This window comes from Scyliorhinus canicula, chromosome 3 (assembly GCF_902713615.1).
Source record: "Scyliorhinus canicula chromosome 3, sScyCan1.1, whole genome shotgun sequence".
In the NCBI taxonomy this organism is placed as follows: domain Eukaryota; kingdom Metazoa; phylum Chordata; class Chondrichthyes; order Carcharhiniformes; family Scyliorhinidae; genus Scyliorhinus; species Scyliorhinus canicula.
In genome coordinates this window covers 276,923,370-276,946,959 of record NC_052148.1, presented here as the reverse complement: position 1 = coordinate 276,946,959, position 23,590 = coordinate 276,923,370, and the positions used below count along the sequence as shown (strand labels likewise).

Here is a 23,590-nt window from a genome sequence, read left to right as displayed (position 1 = left end):
CGCCATTCAATTAGATCATGGCTGAAATTGCCCCTTAATTGGAAAAAATAATTGGGAACTCTAAATTTATTTTTTTTAAAGTCACTGAGCTGTGCTGGGTACACCTCCCCAAATCAAACTCCACTCTTTTGCACGGTGACTTTAGCCTTGTTAGATGCCGTCTGCTTCCTTGCCAGCTCCACACCACAGTCTTCACAAAGCCTGATGGCGTGGCCTTCCCATTTATAGTCACTAAGACCCTTAGCCCACCTCCAGACCAGTTCCTTTTCCTGGTAGCTGTGGAACTTCACGATAGCAGCTCCTGGTGGTTCATTGTCACGAGGCTTCTGTCGGAGTGTCCGGTGGGCTTGATGCAGCTCGGGAAAGGACGCGAATCCGCTGCCCCCAACCAACTTTGAAAAGTATTCTATGAGAATTGGGCCTGCGATTCCCTCTGGAACCCCACAATCCAAATATTCTGCCCCTGCAATGATACTCCAAATCATCCACTTTGACCATTCACACTGGTCATCTGAAGCTTCCATAGAGACAATCTGGTCGCTGTGCCTCGAGAGAGAGCCAACACTACCTTTATCACAGCACCAAACGCTTTTACTGCCTCGTTGATCTCCAACGCCAACTGAATGGGAGCCAGGGCATCTTCCATTGACTTATGGAGGCCCTTGGCCACAACCTGCCTTTGCTTCTTAAATTCCACTACCAAGATGCCGACAAGCATCTCGGACTTTAGTGGAATGGCCAGGGTCCCAGGAACAGCCTCCATTTTCTCCATTGAAGAACCACGAGAAGCCACCGACTCCGTAGACGAACCTCTGCTCTCAGGTTTCTTTGCCTGGCCTTTCTGGGCATTTCCCTTATGTGGGCACCTTATACTATCCCTCACATGGGTTTTTAAGCAAAAATACCCCCAGCAACTGGGCAAAATGGGCTAAAAATAGCCTAGCAGGTTTCACCTTTTATACGTCTTCCCCTGACATACACACTGCCATTGGAAGTCGCCCAAGTGACTTTACAGATGACATGCCACAGTCTGAAAAGAAAAACTTACTTGGTTTTATTTATTTATTTCTGATTTATTTCTTTTGTAGATCTGTGTTGACGGTGGCATGTGAACAGACTGAAGTTCTCTTGTTTGACCCAGTATCTTCAAAACACATCAGAACTCTGTCTGAAGCTCATGAAGATTGTGTGAATAACATCAGGTCAGTTACACAGGAAAGGAAAATTGACACCAACTCAGCTAAATATTTATTCGCACAGATGGCTGAAAGCTTAGCCAAAGCGGTAGGTTTTGTGTTTTAAAGGAGGTGCGAGATGTAGAGAAATTGAAATGTTTAAGGAGGGAACTGCAGAGCTGAAGTTGCAGCTGCCGGTACTGGAGCAAAGGGAATGGGGTTCCACAAGTGGTCAGAATTAGAAATGTAGACTTCGGGTGGCGGCTATGGAGGAGTAAGTCGCACATTTGGTGGCTCCCACTCTGGTCGGACTTTTGGACCTTTCCCCCGCTTCTCTATCGGACTTGAATTGTAAACCGGATGTTAGTGGCAATTGTTTATTGAATTCCCATTTTGGTGCATGGAGAGAAGGACTTCGAAGTGTTTGTAAGGGCAGAAACAAAAAGACAGAGAAGGCTTGGGCTGTAGCTGCAACAGAAGACAGTATGGCGGAGGTTTGGATCTCTGGCTTGTCGACCCAGCAGTCTATGGAGCAGCTGATGCAAGTCATTCAGGAAGGCTTTGCTGTGCAGAAACGGGACTGCTTTTAAGAAAAAGGTGAAATTTGGGCTGTTATACCCAGCCCGTCTCTGGGTCATGCATGAGGATCAGCACTTCTACTTTGAGTCGCCTGAGGACGCGTTGGACTTTGCGAAAAAGAAACACGGTAGCACAGTGGTTAGCACTGTGGCTTCATAGCGGCTGGGTCACTTTCTGTGCGGAGTCTGCACGTTCTCCCCGTGTCTGTGTGGGTTTTCTCCGAGTATTCCGGTTTCCTCCCACAGCCCAAAGACGTGCAGGTTAGGTGGATTGGCCATGCTAAATTGCCCTTCGTGACCAAAAAGGTTAGGAGGGGTTATTGGGTTACCGGGATAGGGTGGTAGTGAGGGCTTAAGTGGGTCGGTGCAGACTCGATGGGCCGAATGGCCTCCTTCTGCATTGTATGTTCTATGTCTATGAAAGGGAATTGTGTGGAGATTGTTTGATGCTGAAGTTTGTTTGTATGAGCGGGGGTGGGGGTGGAGAGGGAACAATAGGTGGGAGACTATCGGCGCCGAGGATGGGGGCCACCAAGCTAGCTGGGCGAGCTAGCTCACGGAAGCGCAGTGGGAGGTGTGCATATGTTTGGTTTAGTAAAGGGGTTGGTTACAGGGCGTTGTTACTGGGGAGGGGGGGGAAATGTTCTGCTGACGAGGGAGGGACTTGAGCTGAGGGACAGAGAGGAGGTTGGGGCTGGGGGCTGCCTGGGGATGGATCGGTGGAGACGCGGAGCACGGGCTGGAGGCGGGCCTAAAAAAGGGGATGGCTGATCGGCGGGGGGGGGGCAGGGGGGCAATGAGCCCCCCAACTAGGCTGATCACCTGGAATGTTCAAGCGTTAAATGGGCCGGTCAAAAGGGCACGTGTGTTTGCGCATCTTAGGGGATTGAAGGTGGACATGGTAATGTTGCAGGAGACGCACCTTTGAATAGCGGACCAGGTTAGACTGAGGAAAGGCTGGGTCAGTCAGGTCTTTCACTCGGGATTGGATTCAAAGACTAGAAGGGTCGCAATCAATAAGCGGGTGGTGTTTGAGCCGGGTAGAATATTCTCGGATGTGGGAGGTTGGTACATTATGGTCAGTGGGAAGCTAGAGGGGGTGCAGGTGGTGTTAGTAAATGTGTATGCGCCAAATTGGGATGATGTGGAGTTTATAAAGAGTATGCTGGAGAAGATACCGGACCTGGACTTGCACAGGTTGGTCATAGGAGGGGACTTCAACACAGTTATGTACCCTGGCTTGGACCGATCAAGCTCTAAAACGAGCAGGGTGCCAGCAGTGGCAAAAGAACTAAGAGGGTTCATGGAGCTGATTGTGGGGGGGGGGGGGGGGGGGGGGTTGGATCCATGGAGGCTTGGGCAGCCGAGGGTGAAGGAGTTCTCCTTCTACTCTCACGTGCATAAAATGTACTCCAGGATAGATTTCTTTATTTTGAGCAGCGCCTTGCTGGCTGGGGTGGTGGACACTGGGTACTCAGCGATTACAATCTCAGACCACGCTCCGCACTGGGTTGACCTGCAGGTTAGTAAAGACAGTAACCAGCGCCTGCACTGGAGGTTGGATGTGGGTCTTTTGGCAGATGAAGGGGTGTGCGAGCGGCTGAGGAAATGTATTCAAAGCTACCTGCAGGTCAATGACACGGGGTAAATTTCAGCAGCAGTGGTGTGGGAAGCACTGAAGGCGGTGGTCATGGGGGAACTGATTTTGATCCGGGCCATAGGGAGAAGGTGGAACAGGGCAGAGACGAACTGACTGGTGAAGGAGATACTACAGATTGATAGGAGGTATGCGGAGACCCCAGAGGCAGGGCTTTTAAAGGAACGGCGGAGGTTACAGGCGGAGTTTAGCTTGCTGACCACAGGGAGGGCGGTGGAGCAGTTGAGAAAGGCGTGGGGGACTATCTATGAGCATGGAGAGAAGGTCAGCAGAATGCTTGCACAGCAGCTTAGGAAGAGGGAGGTAGCCAGGGAGATAGGGAAAGTAAAGGACAGAGATGGGAACCTGGTTGGTGATTCAGTAAGGGTGAATAAGGCGTTTAGGGATTTCTATAGCAGACTGTACAGGTCGGAACCCCCTGGGGGGCTGGAGGGGATAAGGCACTTCCTGGGGGGGCTGAATTTCCCAAAAGTGGACGGGGAGCGGGTAGAAGGGCTGGGGGCTCCGATCGGGTTGGAAGAGATAGTGGAGGGTCTGAAGGCCATGCAGTCAGGCAAGGCCCCGGGGCCGGACGGGTACCCAGTGCAGTTCTATGAAACGTTCTCTGGGACGTTGGGGTTGATGAGGATGTTCAATGAGGCAAGGGAAAGGGGTGCTGCCCCTGATGATGTCACAGGCCACAATTTTGCTGATTCTTAAGTGGCACAAGAAACCGGAGCTGTGTGGGTCCTACAGGCCGATCACCCAAATGTGGATGCCAAGTGGCTGGCCAAAATCTTATTCTCCAGGATTTAGGATCGTGTTCCAAACGTTATTGGGAGGACCAGACTGGGTTTGTTAAGGGCAGGCAGTTGGTGGCCAATGTAAGAAGGCTGTTAAATGTGATCATGATGCCCCGGAAGGTAGGGAGGTGGAGGTAGTGATCGCGATAGATGCAGAAAAGGCTTTTGATCGGGTAGAATGGGACTATCTGTGGGAGGTACTAGGATGGTTCGGATTCGCACGGTGCTTTATTGACTGGGTCAGGTTGCTGTATCAGGCTCCTGTGGTCAGTGTGCGGATGAATAGAACAACATCGGACTACTTTAAACTGCACCGGGGGACGAGACAGGGATCCCCCCCCCTCCCCACTGTTGTTGCGCTGGCTTTACAGACGTTGGCAATTGCTCTGAGAGCCTCGAGGTGCTGGAGAGGACTGGTCTGGGGGGGTGGAGCACCGAGTTTCTCTCTATGTGGATGACCTACTTCTGTACGTTTCGGACCCAATAGAGGGGATGGAAGAAATCATGAGGGCTCGAGGGAAATTTGGCTGGTTTTTGGGGTATAAGCTTAATATGGGAAAGAGTGAGATGTTTGTGGTACAGGAGGGGTGACTGGGAGAGCTGCCATTTAGGTCAGTAGGGGGAAGTTTTAGGTACCTGGGCATCCACGTGGCGTGGGAATGGGACCAACTGCATAAATTGAATCTGGTCCGGCTGGTGGACCAAATGAAGAACGATTTTCGGAGATGGGACGCGCTTCCGTTGTCTCTGGCTGGGAGGGTGCAAACGGTGAAGATGTCGGTCCTCCCGAGATTCCTATTTGTATTTCAGTGTCTCCCCATTTTTATTCCGCGGTCCTTTTTTAAGCGGGTCAACAGAGTGATCACGGGCTTCGTCTGAGCGGGCAAGACCCCGCGAATAAGGAAGGTAATGCTTGAGCGGAGGCGGGCTGGCGCTGCCAAATTTTAGCAACTGTTACTGGGCGGCTAATATAGCTGTGATCAGGAAGTGGGTGGCGGGGGAGGGGTCGGCATGGGAGCCTGATACAATTTAAAGTGGTTCATCGAGCTCACGTGACAGTGGCCCGGATGAGCAGATCCTTTGGGGTTGAGGACAGGTGCGCAAAGTGTGCGGGAGGACCGGCGGGCACATGTTTTGAACATGTCCAAAGCTTCGGGGATTTTGGCAGGGATTTGCGGACGTCATGTCCACGGTGTTAAAAACAAGGGTGGCACTGAGTCCCGAGGTGGCGATTTTCAGGGTGCTGGAAGACCCGGGAATCCATAAGGAGAAAGAGGCAGACGTTCTGGCCTTTGCTTCCCTGGTAGCCCGGAGACGGATACTATTAGCTTGGAGGGACTCAAAGCCACTGAAGTCGGGGACCTGGCTATCGGACATGGCTAGCTTTCTCTGTTTGGAGAAAATATAGTTCGCCTTGAGAGGGTCACTGTTAGGGTTCACCCGGAGGTGGCAACCGTTTGACATTGACTTTGCGGGAAATTAATTGTCAGCGGGGAGGGGGGGTGGGGGAGTAGTTTAGATTAGAGTAGGGGGTCAATAAGGGACCTGTACGAGAGGTAAGCGGCTTTTGCACTATGTTTATGGTTTCATGTATATTGTTTATTTTGTTACTATACCAAAAATACCTCAATAAAACGTTTATTTAAAAAAAAAAGAATTAGAAATGTATAGAGTTCTCACAGGGTTGTAAAATTTAAGTCGATCACTCCCTAACGAATATGATTGTCCACCTCAGAAATTCAGTGTAACTGGCCATGGCTTCTGTGGGTTCTTGCATGGCAGATGAGGCCGATTCAAGAGCCGTATTTTTGACCACACACTTGGTAGGTATTTCTGAAAGTTGGGGTCGATCTTTAGACACTAGATTGCTGGTATTCACAGAATAATACAATGCATGAAAGACCCTTCGGCCCATCGAGTCTGCACTGATGCATGAAAGGCCCTGACCTGCCCACCTAATCCTACTTGCCAGCACTTGAACCATAGCTTTTAATATTTTGAAGTGCCAAGTACTCTTCCAGGTACTTAAACATTTTTTTTAGCGTATCCAATTCATTTTTCCAATTAAGGGGCAATTTAGCGTGGCCAATCCACCTACCCTGCACATCTTTGGGTTATCGGGGCGAAACCCACGCAAACACGGGGAGAATGTGCAAACTCCACACGGACAGTGGCCCAGAGCCAGGATCGAACCTGGGACCTCAGCACCGTGAGGCAGCAATGCTAGCCACTGTGCCACCGTGCTGCCCTTCTAGGTACTTTTTAAAGGATAATAATAATCTTTATTGTCACAAGTAGGCTTGCATTAATGCTGCAATGAAGTTCCTGTGAAAATCCCCTAGTTGCCACACTCCGGCACCTGTTCGGGTACACAGAGGGAGAATTCAGGATGTCCAATTCACCTAACCACATCTTTCCGCACTTGTGGGAGGAAACCGGAGCACTCGGAGGAAACTCACGCAGCCAAGGGGAGAACATGCAAAATCCTCAGCCGTTCCTCATACGACAAGCTGTTCATTCCAGGGATCATCCTTGTGAACCTCCTCTGGACCCTCTCCAAGGTCAGCACATCCGTCCTTAGATACGGGGCCTAAGACTGCTCACGATACTCCAAATGGGGTCTGACCAGAGCCTTATACAGCCTCAAAAGTACATCCCTGGTCTTGTATTCTAGCCCTCTTGACGTGAATGCTCACATTGCATTTGCCTTGGCTGCCGACTAAATCTGCACGTTAACCTTAAATTAATCTTTGTGTCATCTGCAAGTTTATGGATCCTACCTCCCACATAGTCATATATTTTTATATAAATAACGAATAATAGGGGGCCCAGCACAGATCCCTGTGGTACGCCACTGGACACTGGCTTCCAATCACTAAAGCAGCCGTCTGTCATCCTACTCTGTCTCCTACAGCTAAGCCACCATTTCAGTTTACCCTGTATCCCGTGTGCATTTGCCTTCTTTCCAAGTCTCTCATGTGGGACCTTGTCAAAGGATTTGCTGAAATCCATGTAAACTGCATCAACTACACTACCCTCATCTACATACCTGGTCACATGTTAAAAAATTCAATCAAATTGGTGAGGTGTGACCTCCCTCTGACAAAGCCATGCTGACTATTCCCGATGAAACCTTGCCTTTCCAAATGGATGCGGAGATGCCGGCGTTGGACTGGGGTGAGCACAGTAAGAAGTCTTACAACACCAGGTTAAAGTCCAACATGTTTGTTTCAAACAATAGCTTTTGGAGCACTGCTCCTTCCTCAGGTGAATGAAGAGGTATGTTCCAGAAATATATATATATAGACAAATTCAAAGATTCCAGACAATGCTTAGAAAGCGAGCATTTGCAGGTAATTGAATCTTTACAGATCCAGAGATAGGGGTAACCCCAGGTTAAAGGTGTGAATTGTCTCAAGCCAGGACAGTTGGTAGGATTTGGGTTATGGTTAGGTCCAGATCGTCGACATGGATACCACCGTTACACATGAGAACACCTCCCACCAGGTACGCGGTACATACCCGTGCGACTCCGCCAACGTTGTCTACCTCATACGCTGCAGGAAAGGATGTCCCGAAGCGTGGTACGTTGGCGATACCATGCTGACGCTGCGACAACGAATGAACGGACATCGCGCGACAATCACTAGGCAGGAATGTTCCCTTCCAGTTGGGGAACACTTCAGCAGCCAAGGGCATTCAACCTCTGATCTCCGGGTAACCGTTCTCCAAGGCGGCCTTCAGGACGTGCGACAACGCAGAATCGCCGAGCAGAACCTTGTAGCCAAGTTCTGTGCACATGCGTACGGCCTCAACCGGGACCTGGGATTCATGTCGCATTACATTCATCCACCACCTTCTGGCCTGGGCTTGTGAAATCCTACCAACTGTCCTGGCTTGAGACAATTCACACCTCTTTAACCTGGGGTTACCCCTATCTCTGGATCTGTAAAGACTTAATTACCTGCAAATGCTCGCATTCTAAGCATTGTCTGGCATCTTTGAATTTGTCTATATATATGTTTCTGGAACATACCTCTTCATTCACCTGAGGAAGGAGCAGTGCTCTGAAAGCTAGTGTTTGAAACAAACATATTGGACTTTAACCTGCTGTTGTAAGACTTCTTACTGTTTCCAAATGGAGATAGATTCTCTCCTTAAGCATTTTCTCCAATAGTTTCCCTACCACTGACGTAAGACTCGCATATCAGCTGTTCTCCAGTCCTCTGGCATCTCCACCTGTGGCCAGGGAGGAATTAAAAATTTGGGTCAGAGCCCCTGCATCTCCTCCCTCACCTCCCACAGCATCCTGGGACACAATTCATCCGGACGAGGAGATTTGTCCACTTTTAAGCCTGCTAACACCTCCAACACCTCTTCACTCCCTATGGCAATTTGCTCAGGAACTTCACAGTCTCTCTCCCAGAGTTCCATAGCTACCTCCTAATTTTCTTGGGTGAAGACAGATGTGAAGTATTCGTTTACACCCTACCAATGTTCTCTGGCTCCACTCACAGATTTCCCCCTTGGTCCCTAATGGGCCCTACTCTTTCCCTGGTTATCATCTTCCCATTGATATTCTTATAGAATATCTTGGGATTTTCCCTACTTTTGGCCGGAGCTGTCTTATATCCCCTCTTTGCTCTCTTAATTCCTTTCTTAAGTTCCATCCTCCACTAATGCCTCTGTTGATTTGCTCCCCATGTACTTGATTTAAAAACCTCTCTCCCTTCTCATCGTATCCTGAATATCATCTTTTATATAAATTTAGAGCAGCATATTCTTTTTTTTCCTATTAAGGGGCAATTTAGCATGGCCAATCCACCAACCATGCACATCTTTTTGGGTTGTGGGGGTGAGACCCATGCAGACACTGGGAGAATGCAAACTCCAGACGGAAATGACCCGGGGCTGGGGTCAAACCTAGGTCCTCGGCGCCGTGAGGCAGCAATGTCCTGAATATCCTTGGTAATCAATGGTTCTCTGGCTTGTTACTCCTCCCTATTATCCTAGAGGGAACATGTTGGGCCTGTACCATCCCCATTTCATTTTTGAACCACCCCCACTGCTCTTCTGTAGATTCCCCCACAAGTAAGTCTTTCCCGTGTACCATGGCCAGATCCTGCCTTATTTTGCTAAAATCCACTCTTTCCCCCAATTTGAAACTTTTTTTGCAACTTGTCTTTATTTGTCCATGATAAATTTGAATTGAACCATGTTGTGGTTGCTATCACGAAAATGCTCTCCCGCCAACACATCAACCACCTGTCTGGCTTCACTCCCCAGAATTAGGTCCAGCCCTGCACCATTCCTTGCTGGACCCTCTACATATTAAGCTAAAATGTTCACCTGCAGACACTTTAAGCACTCCATGCCATCTAAGCCATTAACACGATGACCATCCCAATTAATGTTGGGAAGTTGAAATCACCTAATATAATTCCCCTAATATCTTTACACACCTCTGCGAATTGCGCACATATTTGCTTCTCAATTTCCCGCTGAACGTCTGGGGGTCTATAATAAACACCTAGCAATGTGGCTGTCCCTTTTTTATTCCTAAGCTCTACCTACAAAGCTTCATTTGATGCCTACTCCTAGATCTTATCTCTCCTTACTGCAGTGACTAACTCCTTAACTAATGAAGCAATGCCTCCTCTTTTTTCCCCCTCTGTCTCGCCTGAAGATTCTATATCCCGGGATATTGAGCTGCCTTTTTCAGGCTTCTTTTCTGGGCCTCCTCTGGCCCTCGCGTGTCTTCGAAGAATTGTGTCCCTTCAATGAGTATATTCGTTTAAATAGGTCTCTATTGAATAAGGGTCTCCTAGGAGTTGGCGTCGATGTTGCCTTCTGGGTGTCTTGAAGTGCTTTCTTTGTCATCCTCTTGTTCAGAAATAAGCTGGGCAAAGAAGATTTGCCAGGGCAGTCAGTACTCTGGCATCCTAAGCACATGGCTGGCCCTGCGGAATTGGTTTTGGATGATCATGGCCTTGATGCTGCTGCTCTCGGCTTCTTCATACATACTGGCGTTAGTATGTCTGTCCTCCCAGCTGATGCTGATAACCCTTCTCAGATAGTGTTGATGGAACCTCACCAGAGCCTTGAGGTGATGCCTGTACGTAGTCCAAGTTTTTGAGCCGTATAGAAGAGTTGGGAGGTCGACCGCCTTATTTACTAGGATCTTGGTGTCAGTTAGGTTGGAATCCATAATGGGGTTCAGAAGGATTTTTTCAGGAACTGGGAGAAGGCAGCTCGTGAGAATTCAGGCGATGATATTCCCGGCGATGGAGAATAGGGAAACTTCTCGGTAGTTCCCACAGTCCAGTTTGTCTCCTTTTTTGAAGATGGTGGCGATGGTGCCCTTAGTGTTGGGTGGGGTTACTGGGTTATGGGGATAGGGTGGAGGTGTTGACCTTGGGTAGGGTGCTCTTTCCAAGAGCTGGTGCAGACTCGATGGGCTGAATGGCCTCCTGCACTGTAAATTCTATGATCTATGATGACATCCCTGAGGTTGGCAGGAATTTATTTTCTGTTCCAGATTTTCAGCAACAGATGACGGGTGATCGCTTCAAGTTTGAACATCTCAGCTGGCGGCTTCAACTTTGTCCACATGTGGTGGAGTCCAAGATCATATTGGGGAGTTGGAGTATTTCCTCCTCCACATCCTCATCTATGGTTGTATCACAGTTTAGAAGTTTGTTGAAATGTTCTCTCCATCAAAGGCCAATGTTTTCTCTGTCTCTCCAGAGGGTTCCGTCATTACTCTGCACTGGTTTGAGGCCTAGGGTATTAAGTCCATATATTGCCTTGGTGGCTCTGAAGAAGTCCCGGGTGTCGTGGCCGTCAGCGAGGAGTTGCATCTCCTTCACTTTCTGGGTCCACCATTGGTTATTGATTTCCCTAGCTTTTCTTTGTACCCCTGATTTCTGAGCTCTCCTCTTTCCCTTGATGGTTGTACCATTTTGCCAGGTGTGGAGAGCTTTCTTCTTGTTGATGAGGCTTGGGGATGTGGTGATCTTGATTGTTGAATCAGTCTTGGTGTTTCCTGGTCTCGTAGTTTGAGATTATAGCTGTCTTCAGCTCTTTCCAGCTTTCTTCACTCTATTAGAATGGATGGTATGGTGGCACAGTGCTTAGTACCGCTAAGGGCCTCACAGCGCCAGGTGTTTGGGTTCAATTCCAGCCTTCGGTGAATGTGGGGTTTGTATTTTCTCCTCGTGTCTGCGTGCGTTTCCTCCAGGTGCTCCAGTTTCCTCCCACAGCCCAATGATGTGCAGGTTAGGTGGATTGGCTATGATAAATTGCCGCTTCGTGTCCAGGGATGTGTTGGTCAGGTTGGGTTACGGGGATAGGGCAGGGGAGTCAGCCTAGGTAGGGTGCTATTTTAGCGGGTTGGTGCAGAATCAATGGGCCAAATGGCCTCCTGCATTGTAGGAATTCTGTCCATTGAACACTTTGGAAAAGGCACTGTTGGAAGTTCACTTGCATGTTTAGCCTTGAAGCCGCTCAACGTTGATCTTCTGAGCTGTTTCTTCATCTTCATCTTCATTTTCAGCTTCTGGTGGAGTTTGATGGATACAGAGGAGTAGATTCCACCAGTAGTTTGTAAAACAGTCATCTACACTGGTCATCGCTTTGGTGATGAGGGCATCCTTTTGGTCTCGATTGGATGATGACAATGTTGATCATGTGGCAGTGCTTTGATTGTGGATGTCTCTAGGAAGTATTGAACTGGTCTTTTTGGCCGAACTGTGTGTTAGTGATGACAAACTGGTGTTACACGCAGTTAGCGATCAGGAGAACTACTTTGGAGTTATAATTCCCAACTCCTTCCTCTCCGATGGTTCCTTTCCAGATTTGGGAGTCCTTTCCAACCCTGCCATTGAAGTCCCCAAGGAGGATGACCTTCCATAGGAATGTTTGAGATTATGGTGTCCAGAGTGGAGTCAAAGCCTTCTTTGGACTCATCAGTTGGGCAGTAGGTACACATGACAGTTGCATGCTGGTTCTTGGTAAGTTACTAACGGTCATGAGTGGCTCGTTGATGCTGGCGGAGTTCTTGAGAGCCGGTGGACTACTTTGTTCTTGATGGCGAAGCCAATTCACTGCGCCCTGGGCTGATCCTCGGGTTTTCCTCTCTAGAAGGAAGTGTAACCACTGCCACCCTCCCTCAGCTGCCCTCCGCCTGCTCTGACGCCGTTGCTCTGCAAGAAAATCTATGCTGAGGTGCCTGAGTGCACAGGCAACAAGGGTAGTTCTCCGTTCCGATCGATTGTTTTGCTCATTGTTCTTGAGGGTTTGGACGTTCCAGGTTCTGAAATTCAGGTAAACTTTGATTTTCTGACTGCAGGTAGATGAGCTGCTGGATGTGCTTTTCCAGCCAGGTTGGGGATGGAACAGACTATTTTTAGGGCAACCTTTCTTCTTTTTTTTTATAAATTTAGATTGCCCAATTCAGTTTTTGCAATTAAGGGGCAATTTAGCGTGGCCAATCCACCTAGCCTGCACATCTTTTGGGTTGTGGGGGCGAAACCCACGCAAACACGGGGAGAATGTGCAAACTCCACACGGACAGTGAGCCGGGATCGAACCTGGGACCTCGGCACCGTGAGGCAACAGGGCTAACCCACTGCGCCACCGTGCTGCCCTAGGGCAACCTTTCTAACCCTTTCCCCATGAGGGAAGAGCAGAATGGATCCTGCAGAGAGTTGCTCAGTTGTGAAGAAAGTTGCCGATTCCAAGAACGATAGAGAAATGGAGATGTTTAAGGAGCAAACTCCAGAGCTGAAGGCCTCCGTTGAAGTTACAGCTGCCAGAGATAGTTGGAAGGAAAGTGGCCAGGATTAGTAAATAGAGAACTCGCAGGGTTGTAAGACTTGAGCAGTTATGGAAAAGTGAAGGGCAATGACATGGAGGGAGACAATGAAGATAGGTTTGTACTTTAGTTCTATTTTTATGCAGTTAAATCCTTTACTTCCTATTAGCTGACATTAGCATTACTCTAGTAGAGGACAACATACTGCAGGTGCCTCATGTCAGACACAAAGAAATTGAAGTGATGGATGCACTCAGCAAGTCCTTTAGTATCTGTGGTGAAAATTAAAAAAGTAATGTTTTGGGTGTAAGACCATTTTCAAAACATTTCAAAAATATTTCACTTGCCTTCAAAACATTCACTTGCCTTTGTTCTGCCATGTTGATATTTCCAACATTTTCTATCTGTTTCTCACTCTAACTTTGTGTAGGGTTGGGTTGCAAACGCTGCACATGTAATGAACCAACATTATTCATAGTTGTTAATTGATGTGTGAAATACTTTGAGAGGTTTCTGTAATTACATATATATATATATAAAATATATGTATAATATATATTCCTAATGCGTCATGAGCCAATGATGTCGTCTGATTGCATTAAGGTTGTCTGAAGATGAACTCTTCACCAATAGCAAAATTAGCTTACACTTGGCAATCGTGTCAAAGATAATAATAACATGCTGTGAACCTTTTCTGTTCAAACCCTCAATAGGCTGGATTAAAAAACAGCATTTTTGCTGAAAGCTAAACGATCACGTTACCATTCTTTTGAAATCAATTCCATTTCCCAAATGCACTGAGAACCAGAAAATAGAGAAAACATGAATGAGAAATGGAAATAATGGTGCAAAGTAGATGGCTCTTGGTATTTAACTAGTTTTATCATTTATGTAGTCTGCTGGAAACAGTCCAAGAGTTGACTGCATGGATTTGTTGTGTGGCCTATAATGCTGCTAGCCATCTAAATCAATTGTGTAATTCAGCAATGAATTTATAAGATTCAATCTAATAAATTATTGGAATAAAAATCAGTTTGTTGCCGAGGGTAACGCGCTGTGCACGGATTATACAGATTAGGTGCAGGAGTCGGCAATTTGTCCCCTTGTGCCTGCCCTGCTATTTAGAACATAGAACATACAGTGTAGAAATGAAATGAAAATCGCTTATTGTCACAAGTAGGCTTCAAATGATGTTACTTTGAAAAGCCCCTAGTCGCCACATTCCGGCGCCTGTTCGGGGAGGCTAGTACGGGAATTGAACCGTGCTGCTGGCCTGCCTGGGTCTGCTTTCAAAGCCAGCGATTTAGCCCTGTGCTGAACCAGTCACTGAGGCCGTTCAGCCCATCGAGTCTGCACCGACCCACTTAAGCCCTCACTTCCACCCTACCCCCGTAACCCAATAACAACTCCTAACTGTTTTGGACACTAAGAATTTATCATGACCAATCCACCTAACCTGCACGTCTTTGGACTGTGGGAGGAAACCGGAGCACCCGGAGGAAACCCACGCAGATACAGGGAGAACGTTCAGACTCCACACAGACAGTGACCCAGCAGGGAATCAAACCTGTGACCCTGGCGCTGTGAAGCCACAGTGCTATCCACTTGTGCTACCGTGCTGCCCTTTGATACGCCCATGGCTGATCTGATTGTGGCCTCCGGTTTCCTGCCTATTGCTTAAACTCTTTTACTGCCGTATCAGCCAAGAATCTATCTGACTCGGCCATCAGAATATCCAGTGATCCTGCCTCCACTGCTTTATGGCAAAGAAATTCCAAAGACCTATGACCCTCCGAGAGAAAACAAATTCTCCTCAGCTCTGTGTTAAATGGGGATCCCTTTTTAACCGTTGTCCCCTAGTTCTAGTGTCTCACACAAGGGAAAACATCCTTTCAGCATCCATCCTGTCAAGTCCTCTCAGCATCTTGTCTTTCAATAAGATCACCCCTAAATTCCAGTGGATACAGGCCCAACCTGTCCTCTAGGGGCGATCTCTTCATCTCAGGAGGCAGTTGAATGAACTTTCTCTCCTAATGCAATTGTATCCTTTTTGAAATAAGATCACCAAACCTATACACTGTTCAGAGGTAGTCTCACCAAAACCTTGGACAATTGTCGCAAAACTTGCCTATTTTTGTATTACACTCCCCTTGCAATAAAAAATAAATGTACTTGCTGTAACTGCACACCTTTTGTGAATCATATCCGAGGGCAGCCAGGTCTCTCTGTCCTGAGAATACGGCATTTTCTCTATTTAAAAAAAATATATTTTAATTCAAATTTTAACAATTAAAAACACAACATTTACAAAATAAAACCAACCCAAAACAACCACTCTGACCCGGCCCGCAACTTTCCACCTCTCATGCCTAGCATTTGGTGGCAACCAGCTCCCGAAATGCAATACAAGCAGTTCCCGGGTGGGATTCTCTGTCGCCCAACGTCAAAATCGGGGAAGGTGGTTAGGCGGAGAATTGGTTTTGACGTGGAAATCGTGGTAATTCTCTGGTTCCTTGACTTTGATTTGATTTTTTATTGTCACATGTATTAGTATACAGTGAAAAGTATTGTTTCTTCCATGCTGTACAAACAACGCATACCGTACATAAGGAAGGAAGGAATGTAATGTTACAGTCATAACTGGGATGCAGAGAAAAGATCAGTGGCGTCAATACATTGCACTCCACACGTAAAGTAAACACGTTTGTATATCATTAGTGGGCCTGACCTGGTTTTCTCCGGGTCCTCCGTGATGTTCTGCCTCCACCGGGGGAGTTCCCGACAGTGAGATTCACGTGTGCTTTTAAAAAGCAGGAAACGGGAACCGTGGCTGATGAGGGAGAGAGAGGAGGTAGGCCTCGCAGAGGTGTGACTGTGGGCGGCAAGTCCTGACACTGGCTTGGATTGGGGGAAAGTTCTGCCAGAGCCGGGGTATTCCCCTCTTGGTATTGGGGCGGTGTCCAGTCATTGACCACCATTGCCACGGCCTGCAAGGCAGCCTCCAAGGTTATCCTTGGCAGCAGGAACGAGGGCCAAAGGTCCTCATGGTGCCGGGCACCGATGGGGCCAGGGATGTTGGGATAGTGGGGGTGGAGGGAGACATGCGGGCAGGGTCTGCAGTGCCAGCTATGTAGCCCGGTGGACCTGGTTGGCACAGGGATACGCATTACAAAGAACAAAGAAAATGACGGAACAGGCCCTTCGGCCCTCCCAGCCTGCGCTGATCCAGATCCTTTATCTAAACCACTAAGCTAACATGTTGGCTGTACACCCTCTGCAGTGATGGATCTTGGAATACAACCAGCAATGGTGGCCTTCCTCCTAGTCGCCGCAGCCTTGGGGGATGCACTGCGGCTGTACAAGCTGAAGCTCTTCAAGGCGGAGGAGGATGCTGCAGCAGGACCTGCCCCATCAGGAGGCAGCTGCTCAGGATGGCGAGCCAGCCCAACAGGCCGAGTAAGAGGAGGTGCTGCACGAGGCCCCGTGTGCACTGGCAGTGCCTGTCACTCGAGGACCTGCCTGACCGGACAGAGATCTGCCGAATCATGGTGCACCAGGCACCGCGCGGGAATGGGGAAGGACACCCGCTTCCAGTGGCTGTCAAGGTGACGGCCATCCTGAACTTCTACGCCATGGTACTTCCAGGCACTGAGTGGGGACCTGTCTGGAATCTCCCAGAGCTTGGTGCACAGGTGCATCCGCACTGCCGCGGAGGCCCCGTATGCCCAGTCGGCACAATACATCCATTTCAACGTGGACCGAGCCCACTAGGACGCCAGAACAGCAGAGTTCGCTGCCATCTCTGAGATCCCCCGGGTCTAGGGGGTGATCTGGGTGCATATCGCATGATGAGCACCTGCAGATGACAGGCCGATCTTCACAAAGGGGTTCCACTCAATGAACCTGCAGCTGGTGTTTGACCACCAGCTGTGCATCATACACGTCTGCACCCGAAACCCGGGCAGTGTGCATTCTTCCTGGCACACTGGATGGTTGCTGGCCTCTTCGAGACGCACCCCTGACAGGGTCGGGGTGGGGGGGGGAATGGCTCTTGGGTGACTGGGGTTATCCACTGCGGTCGTGGCTGATGACACCTATCCGGAGGCCCCAGACTAACATGAAGACCCTCTACTGCGATGCCCATGCAGCCACCAGGGACGTGATCAAGTGGTGCTTCACTGTCCTGAAGATGCAGTTCAGGTGCTTGCACCACTCTGGAGGGGCCCTCCAGTATGACGCTGGGAGATCTGTAGAGGGACAGGTAGTATTGAGGAAGCAGAAGGGCTGCAGAAGGCTAGGAGTGTGGGCAATGAAGTGGCAGATGAAATACAATGTGGAAAAGTGTGAGGTTATGCACTTTGGAAAAAGAAACGGAGGCATAGACTATTTTCTAAATGGGGAGAAGCTTAGGAAATCAGAAGCATAAAGGGACTTGGGAGTCCCTGTGCACGATTCTCTTAAGGTTAAAGTGAAGGCTGAGTCAGCAATTATGAAGGCAAATGCAGTGTTGCAGTCATGTCGAGAGGGCCAGAATACAGGACCAGGGATGTACTTCTGAGGCTCTATAAGGCTCTGGTCGGACCACATTTGGAGTATTGTGAGCAGTTTTGGGCCCTGTATCTAAGGAAGGATGTACTGGCCTTCAATAGGGTCCAGAGGAGGTTCACTAGAATGATCCCTGGAATAAAGAGTTTGTCGTATGATGAATGGTTGAGGATTCTGGGTCTGTACTCATTGGAGTTTAGAAGGACGAGGGGGGGGGGGTCTTATTGAAACTTACATGATACTGCGAGACCTGGATAGAGTGGATGTGGAGAGGATGTTTCCACTTGTACGAAAAATTCGAAACAGAGGACACCATATTTTTGATTAATAAGGGGATCAGGGGTTATGGGGAGAATGCAGGAGAATGGGCATGAGAAAAATATCAGCCATGATTGAATGGCCGATCAGACTCGATGGGCCAAGTGACCTAATTCTGCTCCTATGTCTTATAGTCTTATGGTACTCTGGGATGTAGATTATCAGGCTCTGGGGATTTGTCAGCCTCATTTTACATTCCTCTGTTGCTTATTAACTGTATTCGGATGATTTGGGCAGCACGGTAGCATTGTGGATAGCGCAATTGCTTCTCAGCTCCATGGTCCCAGGTTCGATTCCGGCTTGGGTCACTGTCTGTGCGGAGTCTGCACATCCTCCCCGTGTGTACGTGGGTTTCCTCCGGGTGCTCCGGTTTCCTCCCACAGTCCAAAGATGTGCAGGTTAGGTGGATTGGCCATGATAAATTTTTGCCCTTAAGTGTCCAAAATTGCCCTTAGTGTTGGGTGGGGTTACTGGGTTATGGGGATAGGGTGGAGGTGTTGACCTTGGGTAGGGTGCTCTTTCCAAGACTCGATGGGCCGAATGGCCTCCTGCACTGTAAATTCTATGAATTAAACCGTCATTGTATCTAGCAGGAAGGCATTGGGGTCTTTTTCTTTGTGTTTAGTCACATGACTCTCATGTCTTACATCGCATGTCTATACAGTCCCATAATTTTCTATTTGCCCATCATATTTGTGCTACTCCCAAGCCTTGACTTTAAAATTGTTTCTTAAAATAAGCAAACATTTTGTTGCCACTATCTGGCAATCCTGCAACTTCGCAGTTTCATTGTGCATAGATTTATGAAGAGATTCTAAGAAAGGTTCAATACTTTAGAAATATATTGTTCCAGGGCAGCACAGTGGCCTAGTGGTTAGCACAACCACCTCACGGCGCTGAGGTCCCAGGTTCGATCCTGGCTCTGGGTCACTGTCCGTGTGGAGTTTGCACGTTCTCCCCGTGTCTGCGTGGGTTTCGCCCCCACAACCTAAAAATGTGCAGAGTAGGTGGATTGGCCACGCTAAATTGCCCCTTAATTGGAAAAAATAATTGGCTAATCTAAATTTAAAAAAAAAAGAAAGAAATATATTGTTCCCAAGGCACATTGTGGTGAAAATGTGTTAATCATAAATTAAATAGGAAGTTCCCGTGCGGCACATTGATCCTTTTTGAGTTCTGCTATGCAAATTTTGCTTAACTATAAGCAGACGTAATGCCTGGGGGACTTTGTTTTAATATATTTTTCTTCTTCCCCTCTTTAGGTTCCCCCATGCCATGCACCATTCACCGTTTGGGAGGGCATGCAGGTGACCTGCTCCTAGGCCTCTGCTGATGTTTCTCTGTAAGTGGCTGCTGGAAGGTGCATGAGATTGGTTATAGTTTAAAACAAATTATTATTGCATTCCCTTTGGGAAGGCCTCCATACAACCTTTCTCCTTGATTGTACAGCCATGATCAGGAGTTCACATGTGCAGACCATAGTTGTGAGCCCATGCTACAATCTTCTGTGGCACAGCCTATTGCTACATTTGCAAATCTTGTTCAGGCTAGCTGCATCTGTACCTATGATGGTAACCGTAGTCTTTGGTATATAGGGTCTTTTCCAGAATCCCCCTGTAGCTGTTGACCACACAATCATTAAGTATGATAATTAACATGCTAGATGGCTATATTTTGCCAACACCCAGAGAGTTAGCAATGGCTACATTGAATTGTCAAACAATAATGCTCAGTAATAGTGCTGCATAGATCTACACAAATTGAGATTGCACAACAACTTATTTTTATATTGAGGCAATCATAGGAACATTATAAAACAAAAGGCTGAGTGATTCTCCTCCAAACTACTCTTATGCACCTCCCAGTGGCTGGTTGTAAAGTGGCATTGGTGGAGGCCTGAGAAAGACCAGTAGCCCCTCATCTGCAGAGGAGGAAATGAAAGTGCAAAATACCCAAATAAAATTTAAATATTGAAGTATTTTATCTTGCCGTAGTATTGCAGAACCTTAGTTTAGCTTTCAGAAGACGTGCCACTTACATCTGTGCTGCTCAAAGAATGTTCAAATGTGAGATCAGTCAGAAGAAATGGGTAACGTTCACTAAGGTGAAAGAATTAAATCCGCTTTGGTGGAGCACGGCTGGATTTGAGCCCCAATGACAACAGCCCACGTCTTCCTTTGCTTCAAATATTTACCCATTTTTCCTTCAAGAATGCAATATTCTCGACTGCAGCTACTCCCATTGGTAAAGCATCCCCTGCTCCAATAATCCGCCAATTAGGTTTCTCATTAACTTAAATAATTCTAAATTAATGACCCTGTATGATGTCTCCCTAGTTGAATGAAAGTCTTTCCCATCAAATTCCTTCTTAAAGTTTGAAGATTATATTCAAAAGCATCTCGGCATGTTAACTAATTAACTTTCGGAAATTAAATACTGCTGGTATTTTAAACAAAGACTTATATTTATATTGAACCTTTCATTGCCTCAGGATGTTCCAAGTTCTTCACAGTCGATTAAGTACTTTTTAGAAGCGTGATCAGTGTTGTCATGTGGGAAACACAACCAATTTGAAAAGTATGCTCACAAACAGCAATGTGATGATGACCAAATAAACTAGTGGTGTTGATTGAGGGATAAATATTGAACATAACACTCTGGATAACTCTCCTGCTCTTTGTAATAGTGCCATGGGATCTTTTATGTCTTGGTTTAACATTTAGGTAGCCCGGCAGTACAATGCTTAGCACTGCTGCGACACAGTGCCAGGGACCCAGGTTCGATTCTGACTTGAGCAACTGTCTGTGTGGAGTTGCATATTCTCCCCACGTCTGCGTTGGTTTCCTCCGGGTGCTCCGGTTTCCTCCCACAATCCAAAGTTGTGCAGGTTAGGTGGATTAGCCATGATCAATTGCCCTCAGTGTCCAAGGGTTAGGTGGGGTAATGGGGATAGGGCGGTGTAGTGGGCCTAGGTAGAGTGCTCTTTCGGAGGGTTGTTGCAGACTCGATGGACTGAGTGGCCTCTAGCACAGTAGGGATTCTATGATTCTGAACATTTCATCCAGCAGTACTGCTTCGCATTTTTGCATTAAGTCCTGAATTGATTGATCCCACAATCTTCTGACTCTGGAGGAAGCAATGGGAAACTATAGGCTCCTCATGCTTCTAGGTAATTCAAAAAAAGTCCTGATAGCCATTCTAGGTGCTGTATACCTGTAATGGTTCAAAGTAAATAAGTCTATGCCAAGTATACATTAGCTCTGGTTTCTTCCTTTACCGACTGATTATCAGGATTATAATAATTCCTCTCTGTCCATCAGGCAAGCAAACTTCAAAAAACCACAGATACCCACAATACAGCACAAAATATCTAACTTCAATCTTCTTCCTCCTAATTTGTACACTGTCCTTGGAGACATTAGGAAATGAGAATCTTCACTGGAGCAGAAAAAACTGAGGGGTGACCCGATTCAGGTGTACAAGATTATGAGGGGTGTGGATAGGGAGCAGCTGTTTCATCTGGAGTTTAATCCGGACAAATATGAGATAATGCATTTCGGAAGGTCAAATGCAGGTAGGGAATATACAGTGAATGGTAGAACTCTAAAGAGTATTGAAAGTCAGAGAGATCTAGGTGTACAGGTCCACAGGTCACTGAAAGGAGCAACACAGGTGGAGAAGGTAGTCAAGAAGGCAAACGGCATGCTTGCCTTAATTGGCCGGGGCATTGAATATAAGAATTGGCAAGTCATGTTGCAGCTGTATAGAACCTTAGTTAAGCCACACTTGGGAGTATAGTGTTCAATTCTGGGCGCCACACTACCAGAAGGATGTGGAGGATTTAGAGAGGGTGCAGAAGAGATTTACCAGGATGTTGCCTGGTATGGAGGGTATTAGCTATGAGGAGCGGTTGAATAAACTCGGTTTGTTCTCACTGAAACGACGGAGGTTGAGGGGCGACCTGATAGAGGTCTACAAAATTATGAGGGGCATAGACCGAGTGGATCGTCAGAGGCTTTTCCCCAGGGTAGACGGGTCAATTACTAGGGGGCATAGGTTTAAGGTGGGAGGGGCAAGGTTTAGAGGAGATGTACGAGGCAAGTTTTTTTTACACAGAGGGTAGTGGGTGCCTGGAACTCGCTGCCGGAGGAGGTGGTGGAAGCAGGGGCGATAGTGACATTTAAGGGGCATCTTGATAAATACATGAATAGGATGGGAATAGAGGGATACGGACCCAGGAAGTGTAGAAGATTGTAGGTTAGTCGGGCAGCATGGTCGGCATGGGCTTGGAGGGCCAAAGGGCCTGCTCCTGTGCTGTACTTTTCTTCTTTGTTTCTCTTAGTTGAAGGGTCAGTTACCGTCACAAGTTGAAGGTGAGGGGCAGGGGGTTTAGCGGGCAATGTGAGGCAAATGTTTTCCCCAGAGGGTGCTAACGGTCTGGAATGCACTGCCTGGGAGGGTGGTAGAGGCGGGTACCCGCCCATCCTGTAAAAAAAAAGTACCTGGATGAGCACTTGGCATGTCGCAGCATTCAAGGCTATGGGCCAAGTGCTGGCAAATGGGATTAAGTAGGCAGGTCAGGTGTTTTTCATGTGCCAGCGCAGACTCGATGGGCCGAAGGGCCTTTTCTGCACTGTATTCTGTGATTCTGTATTGTTTTCTAATCCTTCCATTGGACTGGTCCCAAAGACCTTTGACATCCTACCTGTCTCTCTCGGCTTTCAATCAATTTGTCTTCCAAACGCTATATCCGTACGGACTGGAAATGTTTGCATCTCTTTTCACATTTGTAGCCTACCGAGTAGCTCACGTATTCACCACTCACTGCATGAATAAGTTAATATATTTTTGTTTTTTTTGTCTCAGCTTCAATCTGTGTATCAATGTCCCGGAGTTTGTGTTAGAAAATACAGTGTCAGAAATGTGCATGGATGGAAATTTCATTATTTGAAAGTACAATAATTTAGGATGACTTCTGAATCTAGATGTTTTGGTGGAACTGCTTCAGGTATTGTTTCAATGTTCTGTGGCTGAGAAGTTTTATTGTTCCATTATTCTCAATATCAGCTTCTACTATGTTTCCTTTTTAGGTTTCTTGATAACAGGCTTTTTGCAACGTGCTCTGATGATACAACGGTAGCTCTGTGGGATTTACGTAACCTCAACACTAAGGTCTGCACCTTGCACGGCCATTCTAGTTGGGTAAAGAACATTGAATATGATACCAATACAAGACTGCTGGTAACATCAGGATTTGATGGGAATGTCATCACATGGGACACAAATAGGTTGGTGCTGTGCATATTTTTCAACAAACTTTGATAAACTGAGTTTATGCTACATTATATACAGATCTGGAAAGACTTCTGCAATACAAAATTGTGTAAATGTTTTATATATTGTTGGAAGGTATCTATATTGTTTGACACAGATTTTTGGCCAAAAGTTAAAGCTTACCAATGAGTGGACACTTCAAAAACTGATGTTTTTTCAGAAAAAATAGGAGTAGCCAAAATTAAATTAGCCCTTCCTTTCTGCATATGTTTACTTTGTCATATTCTTTAAGTCACCCTTTTTGTGTGAACAATTTTAACGGCAGAATTGTATGGTGAGGTTTCTCTGTCAGGCTGCTGGTCAATAATTTTGGATTTGTTGGATCTGTTTGTTTATTGTCACGTGTACCGAGGTACAGTGAAAAGTATTGTTCTGCATACAGTCCA

The 23,590-nt window shown here is 47.2% G+C and overlaps 1 protein-coding gene across 1 annotated transcript in view; it reads left to right on the top strand.

Annotated features, from left to right (window-relative positions):
* wdr32 (WD repeat domain 32) overlaps nucleotides 1–23,590 on the top strand; it is a 105,284-nt gene that overhangs the window by 6,359 nt on the left and 75,335 nt on the right. The window contains 2 exon segments of the mRNA XM_038792912.1: nucleotides 1,089–1,202; nucleotides 22,961–23,158. Coding sequence (XP_038648840.1) covers nucleotides 1,089–1,202; nucleotides 22,961–23,158 — 312 coding nt within the window.